This window comes from Lolium perenne, chromosome 6, assembly GCF_019359855.2.
Source record: "Lolium perenne isolate Kyuss_39 chromosome 6, Kyuss_2.0, whole genome shotgun sequence".
Taxonomy (NCBI): domain Eukaryota; kingdom Viridiplantae; phylum Streptophyta; class Magnoliopsida; order Poales; family Poaceae; genus Lolium; species Lolium perenne.
This window is the reverse complement of record NC_067249.2, coordinates 210,597,304-210,617,870: the sequence shown is the minus strand read 5'-3', so window position 1 is coordinate 210,617,870 and position 20,567 is coordinate 210,597,304. Positions and strand designations below refer to the sequence as shown.

Here is a 20,567-nt window from a genome sequence, read left to right as displayed (position 1 = left end):
GTGAGTAGTTCCCCCATGGACTACGGGTTCTAGCAGTAGCTATGTCGGTATACTCTCCCCCATGTACTTCAATACAATGGTCTCATGAGCTGCCTTACATGATTGAGATTCATCTGATGTAATCGGTGTTGTGTTTGTTGGGATCCGATGGATGATACATTATGATTAGTCTATCTATAAAGTTTGTGAAGTTATTGTTGCTGCAATCTTGTTATGCTTAATGCTTGTCACTAGGGCCCGAGTGGCATGATCTTAGATTTAAGCTCTATACTTATTGCTTAGATTGTATCTACAAGTTATATGCACATGTCACTGTCCGGAACCAAAGGCCCCGAAGTGACAGAAATCGGGACAACCGGAGGGGATGGTAGTGATGTAAGGATCACATGTTTTCACGGTGTGTTAATGCTTTGCTCCGGTACTCTATTAAAAGGAGTACCTTAATATCCAGTAGTTTCCCTTGAGGCCCGGCTGCCACAGGCTGGTGGGACAATCGATGTTTTGCAAGTTTCTCTTTGCGTGCACGTACGACTATATATGGAAAACATGCCTACATAATTAATAAGCACGATGTTGTCTTAATGCTTTGATTCCTATCAATTGCCCAATCGTAATTTGTTCACCCAACACTTGTCACTTATTGGAGAGTTACCACTAGTGTAGATCGCTGGGAACCCGGTCCATCTCTCATCATTATATACTTGTTCTACATGTCATTGGAAGTAGTATCAACTATCTTACGGTGCCATTGCTCTCATATTGCTATTATCGCTTTCTTTGTATTCTTGTTACTCTTGCTCTCATATTACTGCTACTTTCACATCACCCCTGTTGCTAGTGCTTTTCCAGGTGCAGCTGAATTGACAACTCAGTTGTTAAGGCTTATAAGTATTCTTTACCTCCCCTTGTGTCGAATCAATAAATTGGGTTATACTACCCTTGAAGACTATCGCGATCCCCTATACTTGTGGGTCATCACCATACAGCGCTGAACTGCTGGAAAAGGTTTCAGAAGAACTATCGGGGCCCTGACAAGTCTGCTGGAGCAGCCTATGGGTCTGGATCCTATGGAGTTGATACCAACTGGTACAGTGACTGTGGCGCTACGGATCATGTCACGGGCGAGCTAGAGAAGCTTCATGTTCGTGATCGCTACAATGGGAACGAGCAGATTCATACAGCTAGTGGTGCAGGTATGGATATTCGTCATGTTGGTCATTCTGTAATTCATGATTTGCATCTCAAAAACATCTTGCATGTTCCTAAAGCCACCAAAAGTCTTTTATCCACTAGTCGTCTTGCTACAGATAATCATGCCTTTGTTGAGTACTGGCCTAACTCTTTCTTTGTCAAGGATCAGGACACGAGGGAAATCCTCCTACAAGGTAAATGTGTGGGAGGCATCTATCCCATGCCGGCGCCATCATCTTCCACTTCTGGCCGGCAAGTTCATGGTGTAGCAAAGTCGTCTTCTTCGCTTTGGCATAGGCGTTTAGGTCATCCTTCTTCAGCTATAGTTCATCAAGTCCTTCGTGAGAATAATATTCAGTTTAGTGAGTCAAACAAAGAGTCAGTGTGTGATGCTTGTCAAAAGGCCAAGAGCCATCAGCTACCTTATCCTATATCATCAAGTGTGTCTACTTTTCCCTTTGAACTTGTATTTTCTGATGTTTGAGGTCCTGCTCCAGGCTCTGTTGGAAGATATAAATACTATGTTAGTTTTATTGATGATTATAGCAAGTTTACCTGGATATACCTTCTGAAAAATAAATCTGATGTGTTTCAGAAGTTTCATGACTTTTAGCATCTTGTTGAGCGACTCTTTGATAAAAAAATTATTTCCATGCAAACTGATTGGGGTGGTGAGTATCAGAAGCTCAATTCTTTGTTTCAGAAGGTTGGGATCTCCCACCTTGTGTCATGTCCTCATGCGCATTAGCAGAATGGTTCAGCTGAGCGCAAGCATAGGCATATTGTTGAGGTTGGCTTGTCTCTCCTAGCTTATGCATCCATGCCTCTGAAGTTTTGGGATGAGGCGTTTCTCACGGCGGTCTATCTTATTAATCGTCTTCCTAGTAAGGTGATCAACTCTCAAACTCCCATTGAGCGTCTCTTTGGTCATAAAGGGGATTATAGTTTTCTGCGGATTTTTGGGTGTGCTTGTTGGCCAGATCTTCGACCATATAACAAGCGTAAACTCGAATTTCGCTCTAAGCAATGTGCTTTTCTTGGGTATAGTAATCAACACAAAGGCTACAAGTGTCTTGATATTTCATCTGGTCGTGTGTACATCTCACGTGATATTGTGTTTGATGAATCAGTGTTTCCGTTTGCCTCTCTCCATGCCAATGCCGGCGCACTATTAAGAGCAGAAATCCTCCTTCTTCCTTCCTCCTTGCAACCTACCCATATGCATGATCATGAGGGGGATGATTTACAGTTTGTTGCTGACGCTAATCCTGCTAATAATAATAATGTTCCTGCTGAGTCCATTGTGCAGGAATCTGACCAAAATTCTGGTCCGGATGGCTATTCTGGTGATTTTTCAAGTGCTGGCACGCATCCCGGAGCAGATTCTCCTGCTGTTTCTCGCCAATCAGCTTCCCTGGATACTCCTGCACGATAATCTTCAGGATCTGGGTCGCGATCCTCCTCGGATCAGGTGTCGCCAGGGTCTGCCGCAGATTATGTCCGCGTGGCGGACAGCGGTTCGTCCGCCAGTGTCCCGCCTGGCCCCCGCGATGGCCTTTTCCCGCCCGGCGTGCGCACCGATGCGCCAGCTGCGCGTCACGACGCGGTGTCGTCGTCAGTCGCAGGATCTTCTGCGGCGTCTTCTTCAGCTTCGCCCGGGGACACAGGATCGAGTGCGGCCACTCTGTCTGATGCGGCAGACTCACCCGGATCTGTGCATGGTGCTCCTGTAGCTCCAGCTGTGCCTGTGCCTGGCCGCCCGCATACACGACTTCAGAGTGGGATCTCTCAGCCCAAACAAATTACCGATGGCCGAGTTCGGTATGATCGTGTTCGTTTTGCTAACTATAGCAGTACTGGGGAGCCTACCAGTACCTCTGAAGCACTTAGTGATCCCAAGTGGAAAGCAGCTATGGATGAGGAATATTTGGCATTGAAAAAGAACAACACTTGGCACTTGGTTCCTGCTCGTCGTGGTACTAATATCATTGATTGTAAGTGGGTTTATAAAGTGAAGCAACGTGCAGATGGGACTGTTGATCGGTATAAAGCTCGGTTAGTTGCCAAAGGGTTCAAGCAACGATATGGCATCGATTATGAGGATACTTTTAGTCCTGTGGTTAAGGCGGCGACTATTCGTTTGGTGCTGCCCATTGCAGTCTCTCGTGGATGGCATCTTCATCAGTTAGATGTGAAGAACGTGTTTTTACATGGTGTTCTGGAAGAGGAGGTCTATATGAGACAGCCCCCTGGTTATGAGGAACATCCAGGGCTTGTGTGCAAACTTGATAAAGCTTTGTATGGCTTGAAACAGGCGCCTCGAGCTTGGTACTCTCGGCTCAGTTCTAAACTTCAGTCTCTTGGGTTCTCTGCATCTAAGGCTGATACTTCTCTATTTTTCTACAATAAAGGGGGAGTATCTATATTTTTGCTCATTTATGTTGATGACATTGTTGTTGCTAGTTCATCAGAGAAGGCTGTGACTGCTCTTCTTCATGATCTTGGTCTTGATTTTGCCTTGAAGGATTTGGGAAGTTTGCACTATTTCCTTGGTATTGGGGTGAATAAGGTGCATGATGGTGTCATTCTTTCTCAAGAGAAATATGCTAACGATTTACTTAATCGTGTAAACATGAGGACATGCAAGCCGGTTGATACACCTCTGTCAGTGTCTGATAAGCTGTCAATGGCTGATGGTGAGGTGTTGGATAGTGAGGATTCTACTCGTTATCGGAGTATTGTTGGTGCTCTACAGTATATTACATTGACAAGGCCAGATATTGCATTTTCTGTAAACAAGGTTTGTCAGTTTTTGCATGCACCGACTACTGTTCACTGGACAGCTGTTAAGCGGATATTGCGATATCTTCGAGGCACAGTGGCTCTTGGTTTGCGATTGAGCAGATCTTCCTCTACTTCTGTTAGTGCCTTTTCTGATGCTGATTGGGCTGGTTGCCCTGATGATAGAAGGTCTACTGGTGGGTTTGCTGTGTTTTTGGGGTCAAATCTGATCTCATGGAGTGCACGGAAGCAAGCTACAGTGTCTAGATCAAGCACAGAAGCTGAGTATAAAGCTTTGGCATTTGGGTGCAGAGTCTACTGACTGAACTGGGCGGGTCACAGAGTCGAGTGGCGAGTTTATGGTGTGATAATCTAGGGGCTACGTATCTCTCAGCTAATCCTGTGTTTCATGCGCGGACAAAACACGTTGAGGTGGATTATCATTTTGTACGTGAGAGAGTAGCTCAGAGGCTGTTGAACATACGGTTCATCCCTTCAGGAGATCAAGTGGCTGATGGTTTTACAAAGTCACTTTCGTTAAGACAGCTAGTGTCGTTTCGTCGCAATCTTAACTTGGACAAGTTATGATTGAGGGGGAGTGTTAAACAACATAGTCTAGCTGTGTATATCTGTATAGGTCTCCTGGTCTATTTCGTATGTATCTCTGTATAGAGTCCATTGTATGTACGTTGATGTATGCCTCATATATAAAGCACACCCGCGGCCCTTGTTAGGGTAATGCCGCCCATATTGTTTTATAAGTTGCTCTAATATCTATGGTGAACTAAGATGTTTCAGCTCCACGAGATTCATTCTTCAATTTATTACTGTAGTTGTATAGTTGTCGACCTTATTGTTTGCTTATCCCATCATCTAACATTTTCAAGTATTTCTTGCCATAAGCTCTTCTGATAGTGTCATCATTGTAGGATGGAGATGGAGGCAGATCACATTGGAATCATGCTACAAGCTGCTGCTGGTTTTGATCCACAGATAGCTCCTACAGTGTATGAAAAGATGGGAAAGATCACCGGATCTGACTCTGAACTTCAAAATTACATCTCTACTCATCCTTCATGCAAGAAAAGGGCGCAGATCTTATCGCAAGATAGGGTCATGCAGGAGGCGATGGAATTATATAGGAAAGCTAGAGCTGACAAAGATTTTCTCCTTCAGGGATAAATGGGACTCATGGGAGAGGTGTTTTGGAACATGGGTGCATATGCTCCCTATATTTTGAAATGTATTTTATACAAATTTTAAATTTTTTAGTAAAAAAACAAAAAAATCGCATGCACATCTTCACGTGCTACGCGCTCACAAAGTCGTTTCATAAAAAATCGACGTATCACGTGACGTGTGTAAAAAGACAAAAAGTGCTAAAAATAACGCTTTTCACAAGATAAACTTTCTACTTTTTTTACATAGACCACAAAAAATATTGGTTTTTCGTGAAACTTGACGAATGCACATATATTATGAAGATGTACATGTAGAATTTTTTGTCCAAATTTTTTGACATTTCGAAATATAATTTTTTGGTAGAGGGAGCATTACGCATCCAGGAGCCGAGTTGAATTTTTGCTCATTCCAATTGATCACTAATTATTGTACCAGAATGATTTGGTCGCCTTATTTTGGCATGTGATGTTGTTTATCTTACATACTAATTTGTTTTTATCATGGACCAGTAATCAAGGCAGTACCCAAACCCTAAACATCTTAGCTAGCCCCACCTGCACGTGCTTGTGCTACTCTACATGTTGCGAAATGTGGAGTGTATTCTTAAATTCTAATTTTAAACTTCCAATTAAACTTTAATACTCCCTCCGGTTCATATTAATTGACTCTAATATGGATGTATCTAGACACATTTTAGTTCTAGATACATTCATATTGGAGTCAATTAATATGAATCGGAGGGAGTAACATCAATTGAATCAGAGTATATATATTATGACACACATCATTAACAAGTATTAAAATTCACGTGGAAAGTTAAAATTCCTCATAAGGTTAAAACATTTATCTTGATGGTTCTGAACACCAGTATACTGACATGAGATGTTTTGCTCGGGAATTTGCAAAAAAATCAGCCTATTTATGGGAAAGATGAAACAAGTAACCACCTTTTTTCTGAAATGCCCCTTGCCCGCTACATCTGGAGTGTTGTCAAGTGTGCAACTGGCTACAAATGTCAATTTTTGGATGGTGGTGTTTGTTTCGTAGAATGGCTAAGATGATTTCCTGGAAAAAGGAGAAGACTTGCTAACTGTTGGAAATTTTGCGGTTTTCTGGGCTGTCAGGTGAGGTATGTGGTAATGCCCCTTGTCTGCTACATCTGGAGTGTTGTCAGATCCTCTATGTTTTCTTTTAGATCTTGCTGGAGTTTCTTGTTCTAACATTTGGAGTAGATGTTATAGGTTGATTCTGTTAGATGCAATCTGTTTGTATTTTCTCTGTCAATAAAGTATCCATGATTAATTTAGTTACGGTTTGTTTGTCTTCTCTGTCAATATTAGCATTTCCTCGCAAAAAAAATAAAAAAAAAATTAGCATTCTTTGGACTGGCAAATCTGATCGCTTGGTATTACTCAGCTCGATGAAGCTTAGCAGCCATAAAAAGTTTGTAGCTGGAATATACTTGAAGAAAAATTACATGGGTAGGGCAAGAGAATTACAATCCCGCCCAACGAGCAACCAAAGGTTGTTCTCCGACGCACAAACATGCTGACATAATCTAGGTCTCAAAACCATCTAAAACAAACTCGACGTCGCAAGCCACATACCAAAGTCCAAATAAGGTCGAGGAGTGATCTTCATAGTAAAAAAAAAAAAAAAAAAAAAAAACCGTTTCGTCCCTGCCCGCTCCCGCGAGCGGCAGGGCGAAACCCTAGCCGCCGCCTCCTCCTCCCACCCTCCTCCCCCTCCTCCCTCCCTCGCCGCCGCCGTGAGCGTCGCCGGAGCAAAGCCCCGGGCGCCGGCGGCGGCGCGAGCCTCTCCTTCCCCTCGCGCGGCGGTGGCGGCGCGGGCCGAGGCTTGTCGCCGGGGGCGCCGTCTGGTCGAAAGCGCAGGCGCGGCGGCTCGTCCGCGGTGTGGAGGCTCCAGTGCTGGGCGTGCTCGCGGCGGCGGCGTTCGTTGCGGCCGTCGGCGGGCGACGCGCGCAGGGTAGGTCGGACTTCGGGGGCCGATTCCGACCCGACGCGGGCGTGCGCGGCCATGGCGGCGCGGCGATTCCGGGCGGCGATCGACGAGGCCGGGCAGGGTGGCCTTCTGGCTGCCATGTGCAGGGCCGGGGCAGGGGCCCCGGGGCCAAGTGCTTGCCCGCCTCCGTCCCAGATCCCTAACGCTGGCAGCCAAGGGGGCTGCTTGCCGTCGATCTGGAAGGGGATCCCCTTCCCCGGCATCTCCGGCCTCCGGAGACCTCTCGGCGGTGAAGACCGGTGCTTTGCAGGTCGTAGGGTCGCCTTGCGTGGTTCCCGTGGCGGCGGCTCTGGACGGTGGGTGGCGGCGTCGACCGGAAGGCGGGTGGCGCTCGCTGGTGTTGGCTGGTCTTCTTGGTCGTGTGGACGGCGAGGAGCTGGCGGAAGTCTTGTCGCGGCGTAGTGGTGCCCTGGCGCTTTCTATGTCTGTCCTGTTTATGTCTCCATGGCTCTTCTTCTCCGCGCCGCATCCAGCTTCGATGGTCCTCGGACCGACCGATCCGCATCCGTGCGAGGCGTTCAGTGGTTTTCCGGGGAAACCCTTGGCTGGCAAGTCGGCCACATCCGCAACGACGACTTCGGTCGCCGTTCTCCTTCTTGAAGGGCGGATGAGGTTACCTTACCTTTCCCTTCCCCTCCACCCCGGGTGAAAACCTAGGCTTTGGCCGAGCGACGACGGCGCTCCGCGTCGTTCTCCTCCTTGGAGGCGTCGCTTTGGGATGAGGGGACGGAGGAGTTGACAATTTGGAGGCTTGGACGATGGTGCGGTGTGGGCATGGTGTTGGCAAGGTCGGAGGCGCTTCCCAGCAAGTTCAAAGCTTTTTGGGTGCTACACCACTTCTATGTCCTGTTTTGCTGGTGGGTCGACACCCTCGAGCCTGGGTGAGGAGGGAAGGGTCCCTCCTCCGGCAGCAGCACGGCGAGGTGGTCTCTGAGCCGGTTCTTCATCCTTTTGGCGCTGGCGCTTCTCCTCTTTGCTTGGCCCTTGTCCCTTCCGTCCGTGGCAGTTCTTAGTGGCTTGTGCAAGATGGTGTTTCGATGGTGCGGCTTCACGGAATTCGGCTCCGAGTGCCAATGTGCAGTCTCCTCCACAGCAGAGGTTGGGCAGTCTAGGGACGCAGGTTAATTCCTGCCAATGTCCAAACCTGCACTGGATGTGCAGGGGCACTCCAGGACTTGCTGCTGTTGCTTCGGCCCTGCTTGCGGCTCCCGGTGCTCTTAGTTCCTATAGGGCTTTGCTTTTCTTTTAAACTTGTTCAAGTGCGTGTAAGCAACACCGTTGTATCCTAGCCGGTTGAGGGCTTTATTAATTTAAAGTCGGGCCCTTTAGGCCTTTTATCTAAAAAAAAAAGTGATCTTCATAGGGCAAATCACATTCTTCAATATCGCACCTTGCAGATTTGCCAGAGGATGATCATGACTACCACATCCATGACAAGATAGGGAGAGGTGACAAGAGGGATTTCAAATTTTGATTCTTGGAAGGGTCCAACCTGCAAAGGAAGAACATGTCGCATGACCACAAGAGGGCTTTAGGGAGTTGCAACGCTCAGAGGAGTATGATGGCGAGCAATTTTTTGCAAAGAGGCTTTCATGAGTGATGAGGCAATCAATGGCAAACAAGAGCATGAAGATATTTATCTTGTTTGGCATAGTTGAGGACCAGACCGGTCACCCCATATCGTTTTAATTTAGTGCCTCAAAGTAGCACGGTAAACTGCAGCCCCCATAGAGAATGAGGTGGACTTACCCTATGCCGTCGAACTGGAATCAGGGCTAGTGGAGAAGGTTGCACTGGAAACAATCTCCATGATGGATTGGAATTCGACCCACAAAAGGTTACGTACCATGCTGACCAAACGTCCACCATGAGCAGAAGTAACAGAACTGTTGTGTTGTGTGCTTTTGGAAAGGAGAGCGGCTAAAATAAGAGGCCAACTAGCAGCCAATAGCCAACTATTGGGCAAAAACCAGGCGGCCATCACAATTTTGACGACGGTGAGGAGGGAGAGGAGGGGTCGCCAATATCGCAAGAGCAGTTCCGAAACATCAAATATTTATGTTTTCAAGTTTATAAACGAAACAAAGGAGAGGACGAACGTTTGCCTCCTCAAATCGTCCCTGTCAAAACAAAGCTTATGCAAGAGATTAGGCTTATCCCAAGAGATTAGCCAGCAAGAGCATTGCAATGGAGCCATTGCAATGACCCATACTGGTCCAGAAGAAGAGCTTATCACTTTCAGACCCTTCTCCAGAGGTCTGGTTCTACAGACTGAGGAAACCTATTAGTTCGTATTCTTTTTCATTACTTCCATCTGGAAGTTTTTTCGTGTTTACTTACCAATTACCTGAGCTCAGCGCTAGCGCAAGAATCTATCAGAGTTAGCGAGCTAGAGGGTCCATGCCATTGCGGCAAATCCCTTCCGGCTTTCAGAGATGCTAGCAGCTTAAACCTTGCAGATACAATATACTGCTATATGTTAGCAGTTCAGATGTTATCCTAGACAGGAAAGACACCAAAATCATTCGTATAACTAAACACCAGCACATCATGAGACTTCATCAAATTACTGCCAATCGCGTATGCTGGTTCTGCTTGATGAATAGTCATGGGAGCAAACTCAGACTCATCCAGCAAGCCCAGTCTAGAAAACACTATACTCTAATGGATCACGTTTTCAAATATTTCCAACTTCGGTAAGCAACTACCCTTGATCTCCTGAAGCACAAGAGCACAGATGTGGACCAATTCACTAATGATCAGAGAAATAGGCGCCAATTCAGAATTCACTCTTCAGTGAAAAATGGAAGATATTTCAGGTTAAATTAACTAGAAATGTACACAACGTGGAAGACAGGGGATGAGCAAATACTGAACTCATGAAGAGGTTGCAACAAATTGCTTCAAACTGACACCAGCCACATGAAAGATGATGCAAATATTAGAAACACTACTCGATCAACTTTCATCCAAACTTAATGCACCAGTCCATCAATCATTTACTCAACCAAACATATGAATACCCGTCTATCTTAGCAAATTCAGATGAGAAGTTCCAAACACAGAAATAAGAAAAGCACCAGCCACATGCATTAGAAGAACAATTACGCACAAAATAAATCGCTAAAACTAGTTACAGGAACATTTGAAACAAGCTAAACAGGATCAGATTTTCCAATATTTCCAACTTCTGTACTCTTACCGAAGCTAACCAGAATAATGCAGAAAAACAGGATCAGATTTTCTTCTTGCTCATGATGGGTAAGTTACTAACATCTTTTTTTTTCCCTTCACAAAATAACAGGTCTAGGCTGTCTAGCACTTAACCTCCAAAGGCTGCTCGATTTCATCAAATTCGTTACTTGCATATAATTCCAGTCTATGCTTAATTTCACAAGCATCTGATAAGACAAATCGTTAAGCAGCACACAAACATTAAGAAATCATAAAATTAAAAACATGCATCGAAGAAGTATCAGGTGACACAAATCAACTCGAGAAATAGTTATAGGAACATGCAGAAGAAACTATGATCAAATTTTCTGAAGCTGCTTCAGATATTCCAATCTTTGAACTAGTACTATATCATTTTTATTCTGGTTTGCCAAACGGTGAAGCCAACCTATTCAAACTACCTAATCACCCAAGAAGGAACAGGGTATCCCTCTTTAACAGCAAATTGCACTTAACATTTCACATAAATGAAATCGAACTCTAGAGACAGCAGACATTAGCCCCATCGAAGCTTTTTCACTTCCGTTAAATTCAAGAATCAAACACAGATTCCAGTTCCCGTGCAGCCAGGTCTACAAATTTCAGAAGCATGTGACATGACAGATCGAACAAGAATTATTGTAAAGACATGAAAAATATGATCGCAGATATCCAGATTTATGCTCGGGGGTGACATTCGTAAGGACATTTAGAATAACACTGTTCTTCCATAACAATCTCGAGCGCATAATTAAAGGAAGGCCTATTTTACTCGAAGTAGATCTGGTTCAGATACTAAACGCTCATGAAATCCGGATCACGATCTCGAACATCCACACTACAACATCAAGAAAAAAAACACGGAAACATGCATCACAGGACTGATGTATCTAGTAGGAACATAAACGAGTAATAAAGAGGAAGAAACATCGACACCGTCGGACCGCGGCGGCGGCGGGGAGGATGAGATCAGTCGTCGCGCTTCTTGAGCCTGTCGACGCGGTGCTGGAGCGCGTCGAGCTTGACGACGAGGGAGGTGACGGAGAAGAGGATCCAGTAGAGGAGCAGCGCGGCGAGGATGAGGAGTCCGTTGCGCTGCGACTTGATGATGGACTTCTGGTGGCGGAGGTGCTCGGAGGGGGTGCAGGCGTGCTCGTCGCCGCAGGTGGGCCGCGTCTCGTACTTCCAGTAGATGTCCATGAGCAGGAAGAGGCAGAAGGGCACCACGGACATCATCGGCTTCAGCGCGCCCCGCACGACGGTGATCATGCCGTGCCGGAGCGCGTCGAGGCCGGGCAGGGTCAGCAGGAGCAGCATGATCGCCTCCGCGCCCGCCGCGTACCCCAGCACCACCCACTCTAGCGCCATCGTCGACGGATCGGCTCGACTTTGCTTGGGGTTGGATTCGCCGGAGATTTTCTTGGTGGAAGGAGGGATTTGGGAGATGGGGAAATTTGGGGTCTGAGATTTCAGATTTAGCGAGGGGAGCGGAGAGGTGGGCGGTGGGGAGTTTGGGGGTGGAAAGGGTCTATGGGACGGGTCGACGCGATGCTGGGAGAGTGCGTACGTTTGCGAGCGGTTCTTGTAGACGCGGTGCAGGCAGGTAGACCGGATCTAGATGGACGACACGTTCGAGGTGCTCGATGGCTGAGTCAGTACGGGGCGGATGGGCACCAGAAGCTTCGTGCCGACCACCGAAATACTCGTGGACGGTCCAGATCGAACAGGAGGGCTCGTATAGTCCATCGAGAAAGAGAGATTCGTACACGGAGGACAGGAAGCAAAGGATGGGATTTTGCTTCGCTGTTAAGGTTGGGATCTCGGCACGACTGACTAGATTGTTTTCGATACTTCTAGGATCTCCTATGTTAATCTAGCCAGTAAATAAATATCGGCATGCCCCATGTAACTGGTGCGTTTTATTTTTGCCTCATGTACGATAATAGTAACATTATATAATCGATCAGATGACATGTCTTCCAAATGGCAAATTGACATGATATAATGTTACCATCATATAACCATCATTTCCTATCAAAAAGTAACAACCTTTATTTGTTGACAAAATTATGATAAGAATAAATCCATTCTCTCGTGTAACTGATGTAGTAAAGTTTGACATGTTCAAGAAAATAGTAAGCTTGTTAAACGAATTGGTTTTATTTCGTGCATAAACCACGGCATGCCATGTCGTGGAAGTTACAGGGAGACATTCGATAGCTTATTTCATAAATGAAAAAATCGTTAACTATAATCTAATATGACATGACCGGAAACCTAATATTCATGTTTTTATATGTACATTTTAAATACATCTCCAGAATAATCTTGATTTGACTAATCAATTCGTAAGTATTGGGCTAGCAGATTACCAAGATTAAATTTGCAGTATGATTGGGTAGGCTTCGAACTGCTCATGTATCTCACTAGCTGTGTGCATAAGAATTCTGCAATGGCCAAGGCGACAAATTCTCGAAAAATGTCACTTTGATAATTTTGTTAGCCTCTGTGTTTTGTTCATATTTAAGAGATCTATGACATTCTTACATTAAATTAAAGCTAAAAATCTTTGCTCGAGAAATAAATGATGCAGTGATTCTTACAGCGAGCACCTATGTTAGTATGTAAAAATGTCTTCACTATTTTCATTCTCAAAAGGCATCTCTCCACCGATGAAGTGATGAAGAAAAAAGCTAATACTAACTTGACATGTGGCTATACTAAATGAAATACAATATATTTGTTTACATCAACCATCTACACTACTTAAAAAGGAGGAACGTGTTCCTTATTCTGCCCACCTCTCGATACGTCTAAATTTTCGTCATACCCGGAGCATTTCTTTTCCGCACGGACTCACCTGGGCCGAAGCCCCAACCGCACCCGAAACCCTACCGCCGCAAAATTCCTCATCGTACCGCCGCCTTCCCGCACGTCTCGGTCCCATGCCGGCGCCCGGCCGCCGTCTCCCTCTGCCCCCGCCGCCCCCGCTCGGTGCGCCTCTACCACGTCATCCCCGCCGACGTCGCCGAGCTCGGCCTCGGCGCGGCGGGCTCCTGTCCGCCGCCATCGAGCACGTCGAGCGCGAGCCCGCCGCGCGGCCGACGACAAGGCCCCGCTCGCCGATGTCTCCCCGCGGGAGCTCCAGCTCGTGCTCGTCTACTTCACGCAGGAGGGCCGCTGTCAACACCCGGATCTTTAAGTCCAGATGCCTATTATGCCATTCATCGCAATCCCAGGAATATTGTTTTTGCGAGACATAATAGATTGATATCACAACACATCATTCATTACAACACCTAATTGTCTTACAACAAGGGATCCCATGATCCAGTCTCATTACAATAATAGTTGATCTATTGATCAATTACAAAACACATAGCGGAAGCGAAGTAGCGTAGTAGTAGTCCATCTATTCCACAGGCAACTGTTGACGTCAGGAGTGATCCTAGTTGTCGTAGGCGTCCTGCTGTCCTTCTTCCGGGTTCCGGTACTCTTCTTCATAGTCTGGCCATTTGAATAGCCAGGGACACAGCCGTGAGTACTTTAAAGTACTCGCAAACTAATACTAATGTAAGTAGTATCAACTATAATAAGGGGGTTCTAAGCTCTAGTTTCATTTGCATAAAGCCAGTTTTATTTCATAAGCACTTTAGTAAACCAAAACCTCTTCATTTGCCTAACTTACTCAAGTGGGAACATTAGTGTCATTCCCACAACTCAGTTGTGATTCAAGTCAAGTCATCCTTCACCATTCAACGTTTTCAAGAAATTCTGACACCGGAAACTGTATGGCCTTTCCAACCGTCCGTAACCGTGGACACGGCTATTCGAATAGGTTTACACTCTGCAGAGGTTGCACACTTGTGCCACAACATTTGATTACATCCGTCGGGGATAACCCCGAATCATCGTAACTCAGTACGCGGATCATCAACCTTAACCTTTCACTTATTTATCCTAGTATAGGCACCTCTCCCCATGAGCTTGGCCTCCCAGTGAAGACAAACCGTCATCCTGGGAACTGCACAGGGCTTGGCCGGACAATTCACCTCATTCACATCATATCACTTTCGACGGAGGCAGCCTCGGCGTAACCCCTATGGTGCTTGTTCAGAGGGAACCCATACTAAGACACATAAATTTCCAGCTAAGCCCTACCCATAATCAGGTATTGTGGGGGTACTTGTAAATTGGAAAGGTATCGCATCCAAACCAATATCAGTTTTAAATCAAAAATCACCATCTTCTCTTAGTCATAAACACCTTTCAAAAATCATTCAGAAACACTTTACTTCACTAAGTTCCCATCTAGAGTAGTCAAGTTTTATTTGTTAGCAATAGCACTAATCATGAGGGGTGCTAACTTAGCTTTGCTTGTTCTAGTCTAAGCTTGGTATTCTTAAGCTATTCTAGACCAAGTGAAACATGAATCCAAAAAGTAACTTTGAAATAAATCAAAAGTAGTAAAACTTGTATAGTAAAACTTGGGATAGGACCACTAAGCATAAAATAAAGAGGGGGATGCATTGCTCTTGAAGAGCTTTGCAATTTCCAAGTGTATTAGCTTGCCTTGGTTGGGGAAATGATCAAAGTGATCTTCTTCTCCTTCTTCTTGGTAGAATACCTCCTCCTCCTGATAGTCTCCGGTACTAGCGTCTAAAATCGAATACGAGGTATACAATCACCACACTAATCTTAAATACTAAACTAAGCACAACATAAGTCACACAAGCTAGGCTAGCATCACATACTACTCTTAAGTTGGTGGATTGGTTTTCTTATTTAAGAAAAATAATTTCCTCTCATACTAATTAAGGTGCTTCTTTTCCTTCTTTAGAGAAATAAATTCCTCTCATTATCTTATTAAGATTTAATTTCTTTCATGAATAATATATGACCTAGGTTGACCAAAGTCAACCTCTTCATACTTATCATTTAAGAAAATGATTTAAATAAGGTGGAGCACCTCATACATTTTAATCCTAACATGGTGATGATTTAATATCATCAAACAAACCATATGATAACTAAATGACCAGAGTCTCTATCTCATAATGGAATGTTTGTGACGAGATTTAAGTGAGAGACAAACTCCCATAGTTTTGGACAATATCTTTGACTAGAAATAGCCAAATAGACCTCTAATTAATCTAGGCTATGATCATTCAAAGTAGGCATGGCATATTTTTGCAAAAACAATTAGTGTAAGTGAAATGTGGATTATAGGAGTTGGAATCAACTCAAAAGCATTTTTGGTTGAATTTTAACAATTGTTTGAAGTCAGAAAAGTCCCTGCCTTATTTATTTTGCTACTTTAATTCTACAACACATCTAGGGTTCAAACCAATGGCATTGGATAGAGGAAACTCTAAGCTTTCTAACAATACCCATTTCATAAATTTTGGCCCAGTAGATTTGGAGATAAAGAATTTCTAGCAAAGCATCTGAGAGCAAATATCACAGAAAATAAATAAACGGATTTGAATTTAAACCGCAGGCGGGAAACGAGATTGGGCCAGGGAGAGGTTAAATGGGCCGGCCTAGCTGAGCTGCCACGCGGGCGTGAGGGGCCTGACGGCGGGGTCCGCTGTCAGTGGCTCGTAGCCGTTGCCGAAACGGTACGTGACCACAGCCGTCCGATTAAAAGGAAGATCCACGGTCCAGGGTTCATCCTCGTCGGGGACGAGCTCCGGCGAGCTCTAACCCTAGCCGGCGGCAGAGGGGTCGCGGCGAGGGGCTTACCGGCGTCCGGCGGGGTCGGCGAGGCGGGCAATCGACGTTGTCGATGACGACGATTCGAAGGAGGGTCGGGAGAGGTGCTGAGAGGGTCGGAGTCGTCGCCTCCGTCGGGCTGCTGTCGTGGCGGACTCCGGTGAAATTCCGGCGGGAGAGGCCAAATTGGGAGGAGGGGCTTAGCTAGCTTGATCAGGGGAGAGAGGGGACGAGAATGGTGTGAGAATTGAGGGCTGGGGTGGCCGCTATTTATAGCGCGAGGTGGTGGCCGAGGGTGCGGAGCAGGTGAGTGATGACGCCGGCGATAGAGGTCGCGCGGGGCCAGGGGAGTGAGCGTGGACTGTTGGCGACGTCGAGGCGGTCACGACGCGCGTCAGGGCGCTGAAAACGGAGGACGGAGCAGGTCAGGGGACGTGGTTTACTGGCGCTGTACTGGCGGACGGTCGCCGTCCATGGCATCGTCTACAGGGCACCGGCGAGCCAATGACGATGTCCAGGAGGTAGGTGGTGCCCTGGTGCGTGCGTAGGAGAGAGGAGAGGGCAGGAGATGGCCGGGGTCAACGGGGCGGGTGCGTGCTCTGGCGTGTCCAGTGACACGTCCTGGCGTGCTCTGGGCATCGTGGGCACGTCAGGGCGCGCGTCGTGCTGGCGTGTGTGGCGCGTGTTTTCGTCGATGGCCTGTACTGGCTGGTCCAGGAGAGTGAGGGGAAGATGTGTGACAAGGTGGTGCACGGTAGAATTGCTCAGAGAGGGGAATGGCAATGTGGTGACCATGAGGGCCGGCATGGCATGTTCTTGATGGCTTGGGTCCGATTTCAATGTCTCTGAGAGCATGGCAAGCAGTAGTGAGGTGTTAGGGGTTGGTTTGGCAAGGTTAGCATGGTGCAAAGGGGTCTAGAGCTTGTACAAGTAATTGTTGCCAAAGTTGTAAGTGACATAGACAAGTACTTTGCATAGTGGTGTGTCCTTGTGCTAGGTGAGCATGGCTAGGTTAGGTGAGGTCATTGGTGAGTACAAGGCACTATTGGTGAGCCAAAGAGAGAGGGGGTGAGAGGTGGTACATAGTTGGTGAGGGGTTGTACCCTAATGTTTACTCTATGTGCTCCACATATAATACAAGCAAAGGTGTCCTATGGGTGGGATTTTGACTAAAATTCTGCATGGATGGGTTCTAAATAATGTTTGGCACTCATTGGTGGTCTTGGTTTGAGGTTTGGAGTTGGTTTGCAAAATTTCTAGAGTTTGAGAGAAACTAGAATTGGGTTCAAAGTTGCAACTTGGCTTGACTAATGTGAGCAATGGTCAACTCTCTGGTCAAAGTGGTCAACATCAAAAGTGTTCACCTTGATGAGGTCTTGGATGAGGTGCAAAGAGTTGGCAGGGTTTGGTTTGAAAATTTCTTAATAGAAGGGCTCAAAGTGGGTAAGATATTAAAATTGTCACATGTGACCATTATCACATGCAACTAGGTTTTTGATTTTTCTTTGATTTGATTTTGGTTTCTTTGATTCAAAAAGGATCCTATTGAGTTTAAAAGGGTTTCTCAACCATTGGCAAAATTTTATATGGCCTAGGTTAAAGATTTTCAAAAATGGCCATAAACCTTATGTGAGGGTTTTGCAATTTCTCAAATCTTTTTCTTTCTTTTTCTTTGATCCAAAGGATCATGATTTTGGGTTCAAAAGAGGTTGGTTAGGGTTACTCATGGTTTCCAACCATTTGGGTAAGGCAAATAGGGCATAGGTCAAGATTTGGTAAAAATGGCTAAGGGCCACATATGCCTCTATGCATATGTTTATTTGAATTTTGTTTCTCACTTGATTTGGTTGGTAGGTACTAGGTTAAGTGTGTTGATGTTTTCAAAACATCTAAACAAGGTAGAAAGGCCTAGGTATAAGTTTTATCAAAAATAGTATAGGCACATAGGCCCTTTTCTTATTTAATTTAATTTCTATTTATTTTGTTTATAAAGGATGGTGAGAAGAGGGGTGATGTTTAGGGTTTGGAAATATGTTCAAAGTAATAAACAAACAATCATGGCAATGACACAAGTATTTGGTGTGAGCACTATGCATAGCACCATATGTAATAAAAGTTTTTGTTGGTTCTCATATTTGGAAAAAGGAAAAGTCATTTTCTTCTTTGTCTGAAAATTTGGGATGTTACAGCCGCGACGCCCCTACTGCGCGCTCCTTGAGGTCTTCGACTGGCTGCATCGCGCCGACTGCATCGACGGCGAGACCATGGAGCTCATGACCGCGCCATCGCCTGCGGCTGGATCGAGCGCCTCGTGGTGGCCGGCGGCGACGTCTCCGACGTCTCCGCCCTGCTCGGGGAGATGGACTGCGTTGGCCTGCGCCCTGGGTTCAGCCGCGTCGAGAAGGCCGTCGTGCTCTACTGGGACCGCAGCGAGAGGGCGCATGCTGTCGAGTTCGTTAGGGACGTGCTCAGGAGGGGCAGTGTCGGCGCGGGAGCGGACTACGACGGCGAGACTAGCGATGGCCAGTGCGGAGTTCAAATTCCACCGTCACCACGCAATCCAATTCCCCTCTCCCCAAAACATGCCAAGTTCATGACATCCCTCGCCCAAATATTATCACTAGGGTTCGTGGCCAGGAATCGAATTCCAGCACCCAGCGTTCCGCAGCGCAGGGCCCTCCCAGGGATTCCTCGGCATGGGCTCCCCGCAGGACACCTGTTCTACATCGACTGGGAGGAGATCCTCCGCTTGGTAACCCTCCTCCCTCTGAAAATTCGTCTTGTGTTCATGTGTATGTTCACCAATGACAACAGAATAATTGGAGCATGTGTTTGTTCATGTTTGCATGTCATGCCCATCTGCTGCCAATGCCCATTTATTTGTGCTGCTACTTGCATACTGAGTTACTAACATGTAAATACTGGTTCTGTAACTTCTGTAGTTTTGTAGTCCGTCAGATTCTTTGGTAGTGTATGGCTGAGTGAGGCATGAGGGAACCACCGAATGAACATATGGAAAGATTTATGATGGCTGGAATAGGATCAGAAATTTGTAGGCAGACTATATGCTGTTACAAAGAATGTCGATCCAATTTAAACAATCCAATTATCCACTGTCTGATGGGCTTGTGGAATGGGGTGTGTAAGGGAGGTTCTCTTGTTGTATGCTAACGACATCTCGTTTATCTCTGCGATCATTTTGATGACTTGAGAGAAGAAGAATTACGAGGAAGGTTTTTAAATGATTTGTTGCTAGCTTGTTTAGGAGTACTGTAGAATGGGGATATATGCGTAAGTATATACATGTGGATTTTAGCCAAGCTTTCTTAATACCAGATACAATATACACCTAACTGGTCCGCTTTATCTGGTAATCTAAGGCCTCTTCGACTGGATAGTTTAGAAGGAAAGTTGTTACCGTGTGGAAGCTACTAAGTCTCTTATAGTTTCAGAATATTCATGTATTTATCTATCCGGTTAATTATGTTATTCCTGAAGAGAAAGCTAATCTACAATCTACATGTATCTTGGGCATTCTTCTTCTTTTTGGTCTGAGGATAAGGACCTTTCTTTTGCAGATTGGTCAGCTGCAGACTACGTTCCACTTATGGGAGCAAGTTGCATCAATCACCGGAGAAGATGTTCAAGGTATGCAAATAGAAACACAAGAAAAATGATGCTTATATTCATCGCTTTTGTTAAAATTTCTTTTACTTCTATTGAATCCTAATCTTATGCCATATCGAGTCTTAAGTTTCAGTGGGAGCCCTATACTTATTCTGGACTGAGACTGACTGGTTATTGTTTACGTTGAAGGTGGACGAGCAGGAAAAGAAAATTTCAGTTGCATCAAGAGATCCATCACGTTATCGACTTGATGAAGTTGAACTCTCTTGTTGTATCCAGGAATGATTTGTATCCTCTTACATACTTCTTATCTACCGTTCTAATTTGGAGTCCACATGAAGTAATGTAGTATATTTAGTTGATGCATAGGTCCACATGTTGTTGTAGTGTATGGCTATATAGTTGTCAAAACAGCTCAAATTCTCCATGTGCATCGCACTTATTCAAATATTCTCAGATAATTATTACTCAAGTGCCATAATGTGGTAGATCTCTCATATAGTCATGTCATATTTAATGCATGGTTGACCTCGTTACTTTATGTTCAATAAGAGATGGAGAAAGATGAATCTCTATAGGTTGTTGAAGGCTAGCTTTTTGAAACATTGATTATTTGGCAACAGGTGTCGATGTATTGTCTGAAATTTGATTATCCTGGATCCAAACAGAACTACACCTGGTTCCAGTAGGTCAGGTTTCTTTGCATTTTCTTTTTGTTCCATTCAAAAGTTTCCGTTGATATAGGTTTGACTATCCAGGAGATCCGAAGACACATGCTGGTGTCTTGATGAAATAGCAAAGCTTCACTTGTTTTCTCTTGAAACTTTTGGGCACTA

At 45.5% G+C, this 20,567-nt stretch overlaps 2 protein-coding genes across 2 annotated transcripts; one reads left to right on the top strand and one right to left on the bottom strand.

Annotated features, from left to right (window-relative positions):
- Positions 1–11,080: 11,080 nt before the first annotated feature.
- Positions 11,081–11,901, bottom strand: LOC127306222 (uncharacterized). Its single transcript, XM_051336849.2, has one exon. The coding sequence runs from the start codon at positions 11,755–11,757 to the stop codon at positions 11,359–11,361; it is 399 nt and encodes a 132-aa protein (XP_051192809.1). The 5' UTR covers positions 11,758–11,901; the 3' UTR covers positions 11,081–11,358.
- Positions 11,902–18,298: 6,397 nt separating this feature from the next.
- On the top strand, positions 18,299–20,203 carry LOC127306224 (uncharacterized). The gene is made up of 3 exons (XM_051336850.1): positions 18,299–18,856; positions 19,683–19,752; positions 19,921–20,203. Exons 1-3 carry the CDS (start codon positions 18,464–18,466, stop codon positions 19,980–19,982), a joined length of 525 nt encoding a protein of 174 aa, XP_051192810.1. The 5' UTR covers positions 18,299–18,463; the 3' UTR covers positions 19,983–20,203.
- Positions 20,204–20,567: the final 364 nt, after the last annotated feature.

What these genes read in the sequence shown, in the direction of transcription:
- LOC127306222 (XM_051336849.2), bottom strand. Translation starts at nt 11,757, where the DNA reads ATGGCGCTAGAGTGGGTGGTGCTGGGGTACGCGGCGGGCGCGGAGGCG.
- LOC127306224 (XM_051336850.1), top strand. Translation starts at nt 18,464, where the DNA reads ATGGACTGCGTTGGCCTGCGCCCTGGGTTCAGCCGCGTCGAGAAGGCC. An exon ending in GGGAGGAGATCCTCCGCTTG is followed by an intron (nt 18,857 to 19,682) that starts GTAACCCTCCTC and finishes TTTCTTTTGCAG; the next exon opens with ATTGGTCAGCTGCAGACTAC. An exon ending in CACCGGAGAAGATGTTCAAG is followed by an intron (nt 19,753 to 19,920) that starts GTATGCAAATAG and finishes TTTACGTTGAAG; the next exon opens with GTGGACGAGCAGGAAAAGAA.